Source organism: Cricetulus griseus, chromosome 2 (assembly GCF_003668045.3).
Source record: "Cricetulus griseus strain 17A/GY chromosome 2, alternate assembly CriGri-PICRH-1.0, whole genome shotgun sequence".
Classification (NCBI taxonomy): domain Eukaryota; kingdom Metazoa; phylum Chordata; class Mammalia; order Rodentia; family Cricetidae; genus Cricetulus; species Cricetulus griseus.
In genome coordinates, this window is record NC_048595.1 from 397454614 (window position 1) to 397472220 (window position 17607).

The following is a 17607-nucleotide window of genomic DNA, read 5'->3' on the forward strand; positions in this document are numbered from 1 at the left end:
CTGTGATGCTCTTTTCATGGGGATGAAGATATACCTGTCACTGCCTGCTTTGCCCTCCCCTAAACAGACTCCCGAAATGATCATCCTTCTTAGCACCTGTTTCCTAAGGGATGTGGTTCTCCATCCGCTCCCTGGAAACCCATAACAGTAGCGTGTGTTCAGAGATCCAGTTCTGCTGTATCCTCAGTGCTCAGCAGCAGTAGGTAGCTTGCAGGATGGAGCACAGATTCCTCCCTCATTGTGCTCCCCACGGTGCTCATCATCTTGACATTCACTCTCATGGTTAGCTGGCTGGCCACAGAGGACCCATGGACAGAGACTAATGTAAGGGAGTCAGCTGCTGGCTGAGTGGGTGTGAGGACAGAGGGGCTAGAGACACTGTACATTTTCCTTTTCATTTGTGAAAAATACAGGATTTTGAAGGGTTTTTATTTTATTTTTTGAAAATTGTAAGCATTTATTTATGGAGAAATGCCGTAGCATATATGTGGAGGTCAGAGGACAACATACAAGCGTAAGTTCTCTCTTTACACCATGGTCCCCAAGATTGAACTCAGGTCATCAGGCTTGGTGGCAAGTGCCTTTACCTGCTGAACCATCTCACTGGCCCCCTTGAAATGTTTTTACAGAAGGTAGGCATATTCATGTCAGTGAAAAATTAAAGTTTAATCTGGAATTAAAAGAGTAGGGGGAAGATCTCAAAATCAGTGTTAAAGAACTCAGTAATTTGAGCAGTTTCATTGGCTTGCCAGATAAAAGACTAAGAAACTGAGAAGGGCAATAATGTGTGGAAACCACGGCCCAAGGAAAAGCTAGTGAGGGTAGAGAGGAAGGTTTGTGAAGGAGGGCTTCAGGGTTAAAGCTGGAGACCTAAAAGACGGCAGGATAGACACTGACCTGCCAGATGGGGAGCCAGGCTATCCCACCTGTTCTGGGTCACCTGTGGCACAGTGACTCGGGCTGTTCTTCCTGAGGTGCTGTGGAGGAACCCGGTGGGAGTAGCAAGTCCTCTGCCAGACTATAGTGGGAGAATGAGGATGGCGTTCATCATGGTCTCCACACAGAGTGAAGAGGCAGTGGCCAAAGGTTTTGTGCGTTCTTTACCATTTGCCATTAGCAATTTCATCCATCACAGAGGGCCAAGAGAGTGACTATTGGCTTAGTGCAAGACCCTGTGCAGTTAGCAGATGCGTGCCTGGTAGCCCATGCCTTTAGTGCAGCACCCAGCAAACAAAGGCAGGTGGATTTCTGTGAGTTTAGGGCAGGCCTGCTCTACAGAGTGAGTTCCGGACTAGTCAGGGTGCCATAGTGAGACCTGCTGAGTGAATTGGCTCTCAGTGGGTCAGAGAAACCGGAGAGGCATAGCTTTAGTGAAACTATAAGTACAAACATACAGGAGACTTTCAGGTGCAAGGGGGGCAAAGATTAATTCTTCATTTTATTTTTCTGCTGCTGCTTGTTCTGATCTCTCTCTCTGATCTGTCCTTCTACCATTTTCCTCCTCCTTTTTCCCTGTTGTTCCCCTTCTATATTTATTATTTTTCTCTTACCCCTTTTATACCCCCTAAGACAAAAATTTCTAGGCAAGAAAAATTACCTCATAACCACAAGTTACATAGTTTCCAAAAAAAAAAAACAAACTAAAATCTTTGCATAAGAAGAAATTACATTATGATCACAAGTTAAGCAAGCCACGTGTGTTTCAGCCAGTTCCTTTGTACTAGCAGGTAGCTATTTGCAGTTTCAGTGTAGCAGATTCCGATCTTATTTCTACACTACAAAAGTTTAGACAAGTGGTCAACTAACCATCTGTATTTCTGTACACACAATAGGCTCATTTAATTTCCTTTCACAATTTTGTTTTTGCAAGGTGCATACTGAAACCTGCAGTTAATTTTGTAAGCTACAAGACCAAGGAACTCAGGCCTAACCTTGGGTGTGGGGACATAATTGCTTTCTTTGATCATCAGCCTGTTTTTCTATAGGCAAAATTCATGGATCTGTAATGAATGAAACTTACTTGTTCTTATTTTCCATCCTCTGAAAATCTCATATCTAACAAAGGAGAAGGTAACTTCTAGCCTATTTTTGCCTTATTTGTAACTTCTATTGGAGCAATTGGCAAAAAACCCAAACCATTTCCCTAATCATCTTCACTAACTGCCTTAGTCACTGTGTCTTTTAGGTTAACTCAGAAAATCCAATTACATCATTGATTGAACTAAGTATCATTGCTCTTATAAAAATCATCTTCATTGTCTGCAAGTAAATTGCCCAGTGAGGATGGGATTTTCCCATGAAATAATCATACTATACTAGATACATTGGGACCCTTTCTTAGAGTAATCACACCATACCAAATACAACAGAAACACAGCAGCAACAAGCAGGAGGAAACACAGCAGAAGCAAGGGACATTTTGGAAACAGTCCCCCTGGGGCTTTGCCTCTCCAGAATTTACCCATTGTAGCTTTTCTGTCTGGTGGGGTGTATTCCATAAGTTCCATTGCTGACTACAGCTCCTCTGACATGACCACCAGCAGAGACCCAGTCTCAAAGAAAGAAGAGGAAGGAAGGAAGGAAGGAAGGAAGGAAGGAAGGAAGGAAGGAAGGAAGGAAGGAAGGAAGGAAGGACGGAAGGAAGGAAGGAAGGAAGGAAGGAAGGAAGGAAGGAAGGAAGGAAGGAAGGCTGGCTGCTATAGCATCAAAGGAAAGACTAGACTAGAGCTACAGTGACAGGAGACCATTTGTGGACATCTCATCTTCACTTACAGAATAATTTTCTAACCAATGCTCTGCCTTAAGGGGAAGCCGTTGCTGTTTTTCATGAAATAAAGAGAATTCACTTGTGCCAAGACCATGAGAAGGATCTCAGGTCCCATGACGCCCATCTCCCCTGCCCATTCATGAAGTGGGTGGCAATCTGATGTTTGTGTGTCTCCATACCAGGGCCCTGCACGTGCTAATTAGGCACACTACCAATGAGCTACATCCCCAGCCCTCCCATTTCAGAAGATGGCCTTGTTCTCTCCTTTTGTAACTGGTCAAAGCAGGGCTTCTCGTAGCATCACAGGGACTTGCCTCCACCTCCACAAAGCTTCCCTCATTTCAGGCATTTCCTCCTGCATTAGGTACTTTTTATGTCACTGGGACAAAACACTTAATAGAAGAATTCACTCTGGATCTTCTTGTCAGAAGGGTTAGTTGTGGTCGTTGGGCTCCTTGTTTCTGAGACTGTGGAGGCAGAATGCCATGGCAGCAGGAGGGGACACAGTTCACCTCATTATGGACATGAAGCAGGAGAAGGGATCAGGGCCAAATAACATCCCTGCCTTAGTTAAGAGTTCTGTGAAGAGATACCATGACCACAGCAACTCTTAGAAAGAAAACACTTAGCCAGGGTGGCTCAGTCACAGTTTCAGAGGTTTAGCCCATTGTCATCATGGCGGAGAGCATGGCAGCATGCGTACCCACTCCAACAAAGCCACACCTAACAGTGCCATTCCCTGTGAGCTTATGGGGGCAAGTTATATACAAACCGCCACAATCCCAAGCTCCCAGGAGCTGCTTTATTCAACCGAGCAGGAAACTACGACCTCCCAGTAATTCATTCAGATTTTGCACCCACCAATGGATTCAACCATCCCTTTGGTCTCCTCAGGAACTGCTCTCACTGACACACCTAGAAGTGGGCCTCTCTGCTCCCAGTCACAATTAACCATCATACCTCCCCTTCGCACCACAACCATATAGTCCACCATTGCGCAAAAGGAGAGACTACCTTGTTCATGGGTTCCATAGAAAATAGCAGTGTGGTTTTCAGCATTCAAGACTGTCCCACCCTTGGGGCCCTCCACCCATGTCTGTGGCATCAAGGAACTAAAAGGAGAAAAAATCTTGTCATGTCTGATAAACAGTGTGGGCAAGGTTGTGAGTAACTGGAATACTCACACCCCTCTGGTGAGTGTGAAATGGCTCAGCTACTGTGGAAAACAGTTGCCAGTTCCTCAAAAATGTTATGGTGTTACTAGCAAATTCTACTCTTAATCGTATGCCCTAAACAAATGGAAACATGGCCAGATCCCAGCACTTAGGGTGGCAGAGGATTTGGATCTCAGAGAGGGGGGTGCGCGGGGGGAAACATACTGTCTCACACTAGCTTAAAAATGGAAACAGCCCAAGTATCCATCAACTAAGGATGGATAAATAAAATGTGGTCTGTCCCTGCCTTACATTCATGGTCCTCCATGAAGATTTGAGGGGTGTGTGGGTGTGTGTATACATACATACATACATACATACATACATACATACATACAATACAGTGTGGAAACACTGAGAACTTTGTGCTTAGTTAAGGAGCCAGACATAGGGGTTGAAGAGATGGCTCAGCTGTTAAGTATGCATACAGCTTCCAGAGGACCTGAGTTCAATTCCTAGCACCCACATCAGATGGTCCACAACTGCCTGTAACTCCAATAGCAGACGATCCAGCACCTCTAGCTTCCATGGGCACCTCCATTCATGTGCACATAGCCATGTCCAAACAGGCACACACACACACACGCACACACACACACGCACACACACACACACACACACACACACACACACACACACACACACATAGACACGTGATCAAAAAGACAATTAATAATTTTTCAAAAGAAGCACCCAGGCTGTCTGGGTGGTGATGGTGCACACCTTTAGTCCCAGCATTCAGGGAAGCAGAGGTAGGTGAATCTCTGAGTTCAAGGCCAGCCTGATCTACAGAGTAAGTTACAGGACAGCCAGGGCTATACAGAGAAACTCTGTCTTGAAAACAAAAAGAGAGAAAGAAAGAAAGAAAGAAAGAAAGAAAGAAAGAAAGAAAGAAAGAAAGAAAGAAAGAGAAAAGAAAAAGAAGCAGCCAGGTTTCTTTGGATATATTAGATCATCTCATTTCTGTGAGATGTCCAGAAAGAGCAGATGACTATACCTAAGTCCAACAGGATGTGGTGCAGAAGGGTGACAGCTGGAAGATGTTGAAGTTCTTTTCGTGGATAATGAAAATGTTACAAAGTGCTGTGATGGTTGCTTATCCTAAAAGCCATTGAATTATACACTTAAAGAGTTGAGTTTTATGGGATGCAAATTATTTCTGTATAAAACTGCCCTGGGAACTCAGTGGTGACCCTGCATACCCAGGGCCCTGGACTCTGTCCCCAGCATCACTAACTAAACCAGTAAATAAGCAAAGGGGGAAACTTGAAGAGGTGCCATGGTAGCGCACTCCTGCTGGTTAGGCAGCTGTTGCCTTTCTTCCAGGCCTTTGAGGACATCTACATCGAGCAGAGGAAGACCATCCGTACCATCCTGGAGTACGCAGACAAGGTCTTCACCTACATCTTCATCCTGGAGATGTTACTCAAATGGACGGCCTATGGCTTCGTCAAGTTCTTCACCAACGCCTGGTGCTGGCTCGACTTCCTCATTGTGGCTGTAGGTGTCCTGTTTTCCATTTCTCACCCTTTCTAGCAGGAGCTGGGGCTACCTGGGCTAGGTTAGCAATCAGCACGTAGCTGTGGGCTAGAGCGAAAGCCCTCTTATGGCAGTCAGATCTTATTTGGAGAGTGGGACCTCTGAAGACCCTGCATTGTCTCAGAGGCTGTCCTGGTCTTCACACCACTGGGCCTGGCTTATTTAGAGTGAGAGAGTCCCCTGTCTTTAGCCTGGACACCAGAAGGTTCTTGATCCCAGGCAGCGGGACACCCCCTTTCTGCAACTGGGATGGGATTCTGAGATGAGGTGGGGTTTGGGGATGGAGTGGGTGTGGGGATGAGTGTGGTATGGAAATGAGGGGAGATGCTGGGGTGGGGCACAGTCTGTTATTCATGTCCATGCCCGTGGATATTTCCCAGATGTGCCAATCAAGTCCCTTTTCCTGGGAAGAAGGGCCTGTGGTGTTGCCGTTCCTGCTGTGATCACCAAATGAAAACTTTTACCTCCAGGCTGTCTGCCCTGTCCAAGGCTTCAGGGCTGCGAGCTGCCATGTTGTGTTTTCAGACTTTCTCACTCCACCAGCACGTCTTTCTTCCTCCACCTCACTAACAATGACCGACTTCCTCTTTCTGTAGTAACTAAGACTTTTCTCTTGCAGCCTTTAAAGAAAGAGTGCATGGGGATCACAGGACCAGGGCTGTGGAGAATTTACCTGGGGCTGAGAAGGGCTGCAAAGATGGAGGGTCTGGAGGCCGGAGACTGGGTGGGCGTGTTTAGAAGAGGCTTCGTGGGCTGTGTGGCAAACTGCCTGTGGGACCTAGGGCAAATCAGTTGGAAAATCTTTCTCGCTCATCTAACAGGAGCCCAGGACTCTGCCCTAGCAATGACTTCCGCTTTAAAAACACAGTCCCTTCAAAGTTAGTGATTACTTTGAGAGCTGTCCTTGTGCTCATCCTCTGCTGGCTGTATTAGTCAGAGTTCTCTAGAGGAACAGGACTTACAGCATGAATCTCTATGTATACAGAAAGGGGATTTATTAGAATAACTTGTAGGCCGCAGTCCATCTAGTCCAATAATGGCTGTCTATGAATAGAAGGTCCAAGAATGCCATCATTGTTCAGTCCATAACCCAGCTGGTCTTCAGTATATGCCAGAATCCCAAAGAAGTATACTCCATTGCCAGTGAAGGAATAGACTGGCTAGCCAGGTAAGAGCAAGCAGGCCAATAGCAAAACTTCCTTTTTTCCAAGTCTTTCTCTAGGCTTCCTGCAGAATGTGTGGCCCAGATGAGAGGTGGGTCTTCCTGCCTCAAAGATCCAGATTAGAGTGGATCTTCCTACTTCAAATTAAGCAGAAATGCCTCACAAGTGTGCCTCTCCATTTCAGGGTGTTAGTTAATGCCCGCTGTAGTCAAGTTGACAACCAAGAACAGCCATCACACTAGTCTTTGGGAAGATATGCAAATGAGGTGAAGAGGCTAGCCTGCAACCTTAAAGTAAGCCAAGTAGGCCTGGCCCCAGGGAAGTAGGCATGTCCTTGCATTAATAGATCTGGACACTTAAGCAGCTATGGTTTCCAACTTGTGGGGAAGAATATAGATAGGATCTACCTGAAGCTAGGCTGGCTCTCATCCTAGGGAAATGCACAGTAGCTCTCCATGGTACCTGCACTCAGGAAGATGCCCACAAAGCCCTTCCTCTCTTGGATTCACTGAGGACTCAGACGGATAGGTCCACTACCATGCTCTAGCTACCCGCAAGAACTGTGCCATAGAACAAAGTTTCCCTTTTCCTTCATGATCAACCCCAACTTGAACCAGTTCCTCCTTGGGCTGAGCAACCTCGGATTAAAGGATGTGGTCAGTTATGCCACACCTGTGGTCAAGTGAGCTACTAAGCACATTCACCTACAGATGGCCACTTATCTATTAAGTATTGTTTTTATACTAGACAGAAAGAGGGTAAGACAATAAGACAGGCATATGCTAATTGACTGTAGCCCATCAGTTCCTTTAGCTTCTGGAATTACTGGACTATTATACTGCTGTGTCCTCACATTGGCTCTGAAGACTATCCCTATGCCAGTTGTTGGTAATCAACATGAATTGAATACTGTGTTCCAACTGAATTGCCTTAATTCGTAAGAAGTCCCAGGAGGACAAATGGACACAGCCCCAGCCCTGGAGAGCTTGTTCCAGCTTCCATAGGAACTCCAACCTAGCTCTAGGCCAAGGTAACCCAGGCTGTGAGAACAGGACTCTCCTGGGAACCACACTCTTTTGACCTCTTTCCTCTGTCCATTTATTCATTTGTCCAGTGGTTATTGAATATCCATGATATGCCAAGCCTGCTCCAATGTTGTAGAGACTCTCAAACTCAGTTTCTTCTCTCTTATAGCCTAAGAAAATGAAACACACATAGAGTCACAGCCTGATGTGTGGGGATACCCTACTCAGTGATGATGGATTCATAGATTGCTACTTCTAAATTGTAGAGGATAATTCTAGCCCTCGGGAGGCAGAGGCAGGCTGATCTCTGTGAGTTCAAGGCTAGCCTGGTCTACAGAGCAACAGCCAGGGCTGTTGTTACACAGAGAAACCCTGTCTTGGGGCAGTGTGAGGGGTGGTTGTGGATGGAAAATAAGGCATTGATTGGCACCCACATAACTAGAAGTTTCTGTCCAGCCTGGTCCCGCCATCCTTCAGTCCCAAATAAACACACACAGGCTTATATTAATTATAAATTGTTTGGCCAATGGCTCAGGCTTCTTATTAGCTAGCTCTCTCTTAATTATTTTCTCATAACTATCAATCAATGTGTCTCCACATGACCTTATCTTACCGGAGAATGCCTAGATGTCCTACCTTCCCCATAGTTACGTGCCATCTCAAGTCTCACCCCCCACCCCCAAATTCTCCTAGTCAGATAGCCCCACCTATACTTCCTGCCTGGCTACATTGTGCCTGTCCATTGGCCAAAATAGCTTTATTCATCAACCAATAAGAGAAACATATTCACAGCATACAGAAAGACATCCCTGTCATCGTTTGCTGTTCATTGTTGGAATGGATCTCATTCTGTGGACATTGTAGAGCTTGTAGGTATAAATTTTAGGTCCTAATTTATCAACATATCTGCAACACTCTCCCATCTCATCCACTGGTGATTTTATGTTAGACTCAGTTACTCATCTCCATGCCTGCTTCCCTAGTAGATACTCATCTTCCCTTGTTGTCTCCTAAAGCTGCTATATAAGCACTGCTTTGGTAGAGCTGTGAAGAAACTCCAGACATCTTAGACCAATTCTCTTTATTAGTAAACCATGCGAATTCCCAAACAGTCATGTTTTATTTTTCTCAGGTCTTTATCTCCATTGGCTTTTATGCCCTGTAACAGAATTTTTATCATCTTTCTCCAGGGAACAGTTCCCCATTGCTTTCAGGGTTAGCGAGCACATCTGTTGGGGAATGGGAACCTCAGACTGACCTTGATCTACTGAAAACATTCTCTCCTTGGAAAGCCCTTTGGAGATGTCCTCCAGTGTCCCCTTCCTTCTGCGCCTGCATGGCCTCAACTTTGCCTCTTGAATGTTTTTTCTTTTCTCTTTTTTCTTTCTTTTTTTAGGTTTTATTCCTTTGTACACTTGACCAAATATTCTGATTATATCCTGTAGGAATTTAACCTGGAGACCCAGGAGACTGCAACAGAGAGCCTTCAGCTGCTGAGGAACATTCCAGAGGGGACCTTGCTGGTCTTGCCTTGTAGGTCTTGGCTCAGTTGGTGGCTTTAGGGACAGCCTCTTCATTGGCCTCTGTAGTCCTCTGCCCTTCCTCCCACTGTTATTAGTAAAGCTGCCACCCTTTGGAGCTGGAGTCTTCCTGCTTGGTATGGGGTCTCTAGACACTCAAAGTTTAGGTTTTTGCAATCTGTACCCACCAAACTTCACAAGGACTTTTGAGCTGAGGCACCTAGTTACTTTCAGATGTCCCCAATTAAGACCAACTGATAGTCAGGCAGTTCTAGACTACTTGGGGTTAGAGATGGATTGCAGGTTGGAGAAGTGGCTCAGCAATTAAAAGTGCTTACTGCCCTCACAGAGGACCCAATTTCAATTTCCATCACCCATGTGACCCCAGTTCCAGAGGAATGACAGATCACATCCACACATGTGCATCAACACACAGACAAACAAGTAATTTAAAAATAAATCTTTTTGTAAATTAAAGAAAATAGTTTGCTTGTCCTGGCCATAGTAGCCAAGAGACAGTGCCATGTAAATTTTTATTCATCATTATAAATAAAAGGAAAGTGATAGGTTGGCTGCTGTGTGCTAGATGGAGGTTTTGAGCCCTTGACTTGGATAAAGATTAATATTGTACCACCTTCACAGAACATGGAGAGCCTAGTAGGGTTGTGCCTCCCTTCTGCTTAGCTTTGAACACTACCTAGATCTAGACTCCATAGAAGATAACAAAACTGAGAGGTTATGAGGTTTTTGGGAAAGACAGTCACCTGTGACTATGTTTGCTTTGTTAATTTGTCATCCAATTCTCAAATGGTTTCTTGTCAACCAGGATAAGAGGGCTTGCACCTATTTTAAAATTGCATCCTTTAAGCCTACTTCCTGTTCTTTCACTTACCTTGTTTTATCCTCACTAATCTTAGTACTGAATTATAAATGTCTTCTTTAAAAAAAAATTGTAGCCAGGCTTGGTACAAATATTATACCAGCACTCAAGAGGCAGAAGCAGGCAGATCTTTGTGAATTTGAGGCCATCCTGATCTACAGAGTGGGTCCAGGACAGTCAGAGCCACAAAGAGAAACCCTGTCTTTAATAAAAAAAAATGTTTTTTTTTTTAATGTTCCTGGATATAGCTCAGTAGTAAAACATTTGCCTAGCATACACAAAGCTTGGGTTTAATCTCCAACTCCAAAACATGCAGAAAGAGGTATCTATGTGTGTGTGCTAAGGCATGCTGTAGACACAGAATTAAGACAATCTAAGAAAGAGATTAAAAGCAGTAGATGAAACTAAGCTGAAGGTATTTTTTTCCTCTCCTTTCTCACTGGCTTTGGCTTCAAAACATCAATTAAAGTAGACATATAGCTCCGACTTCGAGTAGAGGGAACATCGTAGTCCATCCCAGGATCATGTACAGACACAATAGAGTACAAGATGTGAAAAACACTGCTGTGATGAGTCCCAATCCCAGACATTCTTAGCATGATTAAGCAAAGGTATATTCAGGCATGTACCCCCAAGGAGCCCCATGTCTTGCTCAAGTCAAACCCAGGCAGCTCTAGGTGTGGCTAATGTCCAATATTAAGAGTCGCCCTGATAATAGGAGCAAGGTAAGTTTGCTCTTGGGGAACAGGGAAGTGTTGACCTGAGTCTGGGCCTGCAGTCTTCCCTCCAGGACGTCAGCAGTCCAGCTCTCCTTGGTTCAGACATTAATGATCTGTTGAAATACTGCCATGCCACCTGCATGCTGGTAGTAGGTCTCCACAGCCTGCCCAGGTAGACCGAGCACTGGCTTGGGTCAGCAGTGTGGGTCTCATCCTAGCCCCAGAGCTACCACTGACAGGGGGATTCCCTTTCGACAAATGGAATGACCCTCTCCCCAGGAGATCTTCTAGTCATTATTAAGGAAGAGAATAATCAAAGACTGTCCTGGAACTGGCAGAAGCCAGTACATTTGGAGCTATTCTGGAAGGAAAGAAGGGAAATTACAGAAGTATGGATTTGGTTCCTATGGCCATGAAGGTTCCTATGGCCATGAAGGGTGATAGTTGAGCTTAAAAGATGGAAGTTATAGTTAAGAATGAGAGGGGGGCATTATGTAAGTAGTTCTCATAGGGCCAGAATCCCATCAAGGAGGCTCTTGGGGAAGACAGTCACCTGTGGTATTTATGTTTCCTCTGTTAATTTGTCATCCAATTCTCAAATGGTTTCTTGTCAACCAGGATAAGAGAGCTTGTCCCTGTCGGAAATCCCATGGTGGCTGAGCTGAGGAGGGGCAGCTGGTGTGGAATGTGTGTATTTATCTGTATTCTTTTCCATAGGTTCCATTAAGTTTGTCTGGCTTAATTTAATGGGAACTTCTGGGAGCTGCAGACTGTAAAGGGCGAGGGTAAGGTTCTTGTCATCTCTTCAGGCACCTCTCGTTCCAATGGGACCTCCTCTCCCCTCCCCTCAGCCTCTTCCCTTTCCAACTTGCGTGTGTGTCCTGCCGCCTGCCCTTTATTCTCTCTTCCCTTTGTGTTTTTCTTCTGCCTCTCTCAACCACCTTTCCTTCCAGGTCGTTTGAGTCAAGTTGAAGTAGGCTGAAGTAGGCAGCCGGTATCACCCACTTCCTCTGCTGGGGGCCCCTGTCTGTTAAATCAGGGCTAGGGGTTTTATTCTAACACACTGGAACCTCTGTTTTCTTTTCTTTTCTTTCTTTTTTTCTTTTTTCTCTTCTGTCTCCGTGTAGGTCTCTTTAGTCAGCCTTATAGCTAATGCCCTGGGCTACTCGGAACTAGGTGCCATAAAATCCCTTAGGACCCTAAGAGCTTTGAGACCCTTAAGAGCCTTGTCACGATTTGAAGGGATGAGGGTAAGCTATTAAGAGCAGCCGATCCTTCTGCATGCCAATGGAAACTGTTAAAGCATGCTAGAACTGATCACATGGTGGGAAGATCATTCCAACACGAACTCTGTGATGCAGCCGCTGAGTTGATCCTCCACTTTCTTCCTCGCACCTGCCCATGTGCGGGGGAGTTCCATTAAGCTGCCTCATCACATTAATACTGGCCCCACCCCCAACAACGTGCCGCTGCAGAACATGTTAACACTGGCTCCCCTCATTTGGCCTGGCTTACCTGTAGCACTTGGGTGGCTTTCTGGGCTGTTGGATTTATAGGGAGAATCACCAGGTGCAAAGAAGGGGAATTATAACCCAGAGACCCTCTGAAAAGCATAGGCTGAAGGCAGGCAGAATGCTGGGTAGGGACAGCAGCCAGATGGGGCCTATGTCAGGCTTGGAACTGGGGACGGAGCAGAATTTGGCATGACCCTGGGAGAAGAAATCCTTTTCTTTGTATTCTGATTCCTCTTATTGCACCTTGTTGTTCTCAGCCCAGTCCCGTAAGGACTGGCAGCCGCTGTCTGATAGCGAAGCTTTTCTCCTCACCCTAACCCCTCCGCCCATGCTCTGTGGTCCCTGTCCTCACTCTATCAGAACAGCCGACAGTGTGATGTGACCGCGCATCAGCTAGTTCTGAAATTTCTTGAGACCCCTGTTCCTACTTGGATGATATACTACCCAAGTCCAGACAATACAAGGGGTTGTCATCGGCCATATTAGAAGCAAGCCTTTCTCCTTTGATGCCTTTTTTTTTTTTTTTTTGTCTCTTTTGGTTTTAATGATTGTTAGTGTGCACAGATGTATGCACACACACTAAAAAGTTGTTTTCCAGAAAATCATGTGGACAGCCAGTTTGGTGGTAATAGTTGCCCTGTGCTAATCAGAGGGGCTGGTTATGCTTAAGGGGCCCAAGAAAGCTCGCTTCGCTTTAGATATTGAGTACATGCAGGAGAGCAAACCAGAGGATGTTTTAAATATGCAAATATCAGAATGTAGGCATGAAAATGGAACAATTGCAATGGTCACATGAAGTAAGACTGACTGGCAAAACTAGAGACCAGGACAGTGCAGCTGTGCCCATTCATCATCTGTGACCCTGGCCACTAGTCCACAAAGCTACTCATAGCTGTACAAGATGGTGACAGTCTTGTAGGGATTTAGGAAATTTATTATTTTAGTGTATTAAACAAATTCTGTCTGCAATGAACTCACGTTTACTCTATAGCACAGTCACAATTTGGCTTACTAAATGTGAGCCTTCAATAGCTCCCCTGAAGCCTTCTGCAGGGAGGGCAATTCCAGGACAGTAAATTTATTCCATTTAAAAAGGAATTCTAAGTCTTTCTCCCACTAGTAAGAGGTTTCAGCATGTGGGTAAGACAGGCACTGTTCCCACCAGTGTGTGTTGCTTCAGAGAGTTGACAGTTGAAATGGCCATGGTGTGAGTGGAAACAAGATTAAAATGCTTGTCTCTGCTCTCTTACATGTCCACCTTTTTCATAAGGGATAATAAGGCTTAGTAGTTTTAGAGTTAATAACCCACCTTGGTGATGGAAAACCTCTGGACAGGATGCAGCTATGAACATTCCATCAAAGGCATTGATTACAGCACTGGACCTGAACCTAGTCCTTGACAAGGACCCTGGCCTCCTAAAGGAGATTGCCACTTCCTACAGACAGCTCCCAGCATGCCCAGCTGGCACTAGGAACTCTCTCCATCTAGTTGCTCATCGCTGTCACTCTGCCACTGTCAAAAGCAGTCACCGTGGACCAGCTGGAGGCATTTGCTCAGAGGAAGTGGTTTGAGTTCCCGATGCAGGAATCCTTTTGGTGGCCTCCCCTTTTCCTCTTGACCCCTTCCCTACCTTCCCTTACCTCTCATTTGCCATTTCCCCCTAAACTTGGGCTTGTCAGCTCTCAAGCAGATCAGAAGCCCAAAGTCCAGAATAGATGATCAGTTCCATTTTTTTTTAAACTACCTAGCTGTTTTTGTTTAAGGCAGTGTAGGCAAGAACAGCTGTGAGCCCAAAGCTGCAAGTTGAAGCAATAGTGCTCAGTGGAGGAAGCAGTAGAGGTACCACTTTTAGTTGGTGCCAGTCAGCCAACTGGCCAGTTTGGGCAAGTAGAGAGGGCTCAGAGATCCATTCCTGCCCTAAAGCCTGTCAGCCCTTCTGAGGAAACGTATCTCCAAGTAGACATTAGTTAGGCCATGTTCATAGCAAGTTACCCAGTAGTGCCTGTGTTTATTCGAATATGGTTTTCCATGGGGTGTGTTTTCATTCAGTAGCTTGGCTTCTTCAGTATGCTAGCATCTGCAAGATAGCACCTAAAGCCCTCAGCTAAGGAAACCTTGACACACTGACCATCACCCATGCAGATGGGCTCAACTGTCACTGTGCTGCTCTGGTTCTAGGCTCAGCCTTTCACTTGAAAGGGGAATGTCACCCTAGCCTGTCCTGGGGTACTCACTTCAGTCTCCTCTCCTTCCTCAAACCAAAGACCAGACATTGCAACAGTCCTGCTATTGGCAAAGGAACACTTGATGTCACTCCTTGCTTTTCTCTCCTCCATAGTAACCCTTCAGCCCTTGCTGTTAACTCCGAGGGTATTTACTGCTGTGAAACCTGCATGCATCTCTGTTGTCAGTACATAGTTGTCATGAAAGCCATGTTCCCTCTGCCAGACACTCAAAGCTATCTCACAGACCTTCTAGAGTGTTATAAGTGAGAGTAGTGTCCTAGGCAGTTGGGGATGGTAAAAACTGCAAGAATTAACGTCCAGCAGAGTTTTCTTATCAACTAAGTTATATTTAATCATATTTGTATCAGTCACTAAGTATAAGCTGCCTTTGAAAAATGCATCTCTCTTAATGGGTTTTTAAACCTACCCTTGAGCTCTGTGTTTAAGTTACAGGAATCTAGCTTGTACCAATACTGGATTTCATCATAATTAGGGCAGTGAGAACAGAGGGAGAGCCAGTGTATTAAGTGACTACTGAGAATATTGTCATTAGCTGGGTACTTTCCATGAGAGAAGAGAGCCTGGCTTCTTGCCCTTCGGTTGTTGGGAACACTATGACAGTCCTTCCGGAGCACAGTTAATCCTGCTTCACAGCTCGCAGCTTAGTGGCCAGTGTCCACAGCAAGCAGAAGCAATAAGCAAATTCCACCAAATCCGTTTACTATTTTATTGGTAAAGCTAAGGTAAGGAGTTCTCCAGTAATTGTGATTAATAACTAAAGCTACACTGTAGAGGCCGAGACTATAGTTTAGAGGAAAACCTCTTGCCCAGAATATGTGAGGCCTGGGTTCAGTCCCCAGCACAGAGGGAAAAGGACGTTTTACAGATACCTTTTATAGGATTTTTGTATCCTGTGAGCCACGAGGCTCAGATTAGCACCTTGGGTTAGCTAGCTCTCCCTTGCTCTAACTATCTTGCATTCATAGTTTACTGCAACATGTGGACACCTTGTAGACCAGGATAGACTGAGTTTGACAGCAGCACCCTCACAGTGGAAAGAATTCGCAGAGCAGGTGACAGGCTGACTTGCCATGAAAACATAGCAGCTCCAGGCTTCCTTCCCTGGGGGCCACTCTGCCCCACATCATGGTGTCCCCAAGCTCCCTTGTGACTTGCTACCGCACACACATGAGTTTGTAAAGCTTCACATAGTCTGCTCTTACTGTTTGAGAAGTGGCTGTTCGATTTGTGGATCATCCCCTCTATTTTGCCTGTTCTTTTCCACATTTCATTGCTTTTTGGTGCTCCCACTGAAGGGTGAAAACTGTAGAATGAGGAGGTAAAAGTCAAATCTGATTATCCAGCACCTTTGATAAATGCACAGAACAACATGCAGAATCTCCAGAGTTCAGAAATCCTGGGTGCCCTTGCTTGAAAAAAAAAAAATGCATATTTGTAGTGCTGACCATCTGGGCTATAAGAGGTTTCTTGGCCTAAGAATTAAGAAGTAACTGCCTCTCAGTCTAAAGGCCTTCATATGTAATCTAAGAGTCACAAAATGATCAATCTAAAAGGAAGGGAGACTCCAGCTGTTTTCAGAACAGCTGTCTTCTTAGCCATGTCTTCCAATGAGTAGTCTGAACTAGAAACATGAAACTGCCAGGACAGCCTTTCTGGGCCTCAGAAGCTCTGACCAAGACATTAGTGCCCCACGACCTCCAATATTGCTATGTGAGCTCCGAACTCTGGCAGAAACTGCTGCCATGGAAGGTACTGCCTGGCTGCCTCGAGCATCATGCTTTTAAAACCCGAGAAACTCCACTCCTAAAGGAACTTTGGTTTTTTAACTTAATTCCAGAGCTTTACTTACTATTTTTTTAACATTCTGCCAGTCTTTTTAGTTTCAAGATCATTGATCTAACCCAAACCCACCAAAAAGCTTTAAGCCTTTTTGATTTCTAAAACTGAAGAATGGAGTTGAGGCCTGGACCAAGCAGAGGCAAGAGAAGCCAACATCTCGGAAGGCAAAGAACCTTGAGTGAGACTCACATCTGCTCAGATTTTATCTTAAACCGTTTGGTAGAGGGAATATAGCTTTCTCTTTCTTCTTGAGCCTGCAAGATCTGCATGCTCAGCTGCTGCCTGAGATAACTGCCTTGCATAGTTGTAAGACTTTCCGTACCATGCTAACCCAAAGGGCAGTGCTCTGATTTTGAACAATTGTGCCTTGTTTTTCAGAGGGGGAATGTGTGTTGAAAGGCTTCTAGTGAGCTTGCAATTGCTCAGATTTCCCTGGGGAAGGAGTGTATTTTGTTAGTTGAGAAGGAGGGAGACTGGACTAAGAGATCATTTTTTCTGGTCCCAGGTTGGTGCTTAGAAAAAAATCAAATTCAACTTGGGCAGGGGAATTTGTGTAAACTGAAATAAAACACAACTTATTAAAATTCACCCAAATATAGTGCAGAGACTTAGACATTTAAGTCCTGCTTATGGGCCTGTCCAGTTACACTATTTGCAAAGTCAGTACAGTGTTTTTCATGCCAGAAAAGCCACAGAAATATCATTCCCCTCCTGGAAACCAAAAGAATGTGCCTCTCCACTTCCAGCCCGCACTGAGCAGCCTCCCCCTTCCAATGCAGGTGGTGGTGAATGCCTTGGTGGGCGCCATCCCCTCCATCATGAATGTGCTGCTGGTGTGTCTCATCTTCTGGCTGATTTTCAGCATCATGGGAGTTAACCTGTTTGCGGGAAAGTATCACTACTGCTTTAATGAGACTTCTGAAATCCGGTTTGAAATTGATATCGTCAACAATAAAACTGATTGTGAAAAGCTCATGGAGGGCAACAACACGGAGATCAGGTGGAAAAATGTGAAGATCAACTTTGACAACGTCGGGGCAGGGTACCTGGCCCTTCTCCAAGTGGTGAGTGCTGCTGCATCAGATCTGGGGCAGGTGGGCTGCCAGCAGAGGTCCCACTAGGTTCCCTCAAAACCCTGCTCCAGAGTCAGGATCACTCTCAGGGTTCTTGACAATGTGTC

General features: G+C 45.3%; 1 protein-coding gene across 10 annotated transcripts in view; it reads left to right on the plus strand.

The window, feature by feature from the left end:
- The window catches only part of Scn8a (sodium voltage-gated channel alpha subunit 8), a 162978-nt gene that overhangs the window by 130230 nt on the left and 15141 nt on the right, over positions 1 to 17607 (plus strand). For 9 of the 10 annotated variants that reach the window (XM_035440884.1, XM_035440883.1, XM_035440885.1 and 6 more), the window contains 2 exons: positions 5308 to 5481; positions 17207 to 17491. In XM_035440884.1, the coding sequence (XP_035296775.1) occupies positions 5308 to 5481; positions 17207 to 17491 (459 nt within the window). Of the gene's footprint in view, positions 1 to 5307; positions 5482 to 11954; positions 12078 to 17206; positions 17492 to 17607 lie in introns of all 10 variants that reach the window. The other variant, XM_027396611.2, reaches the window with a different exon arrangement.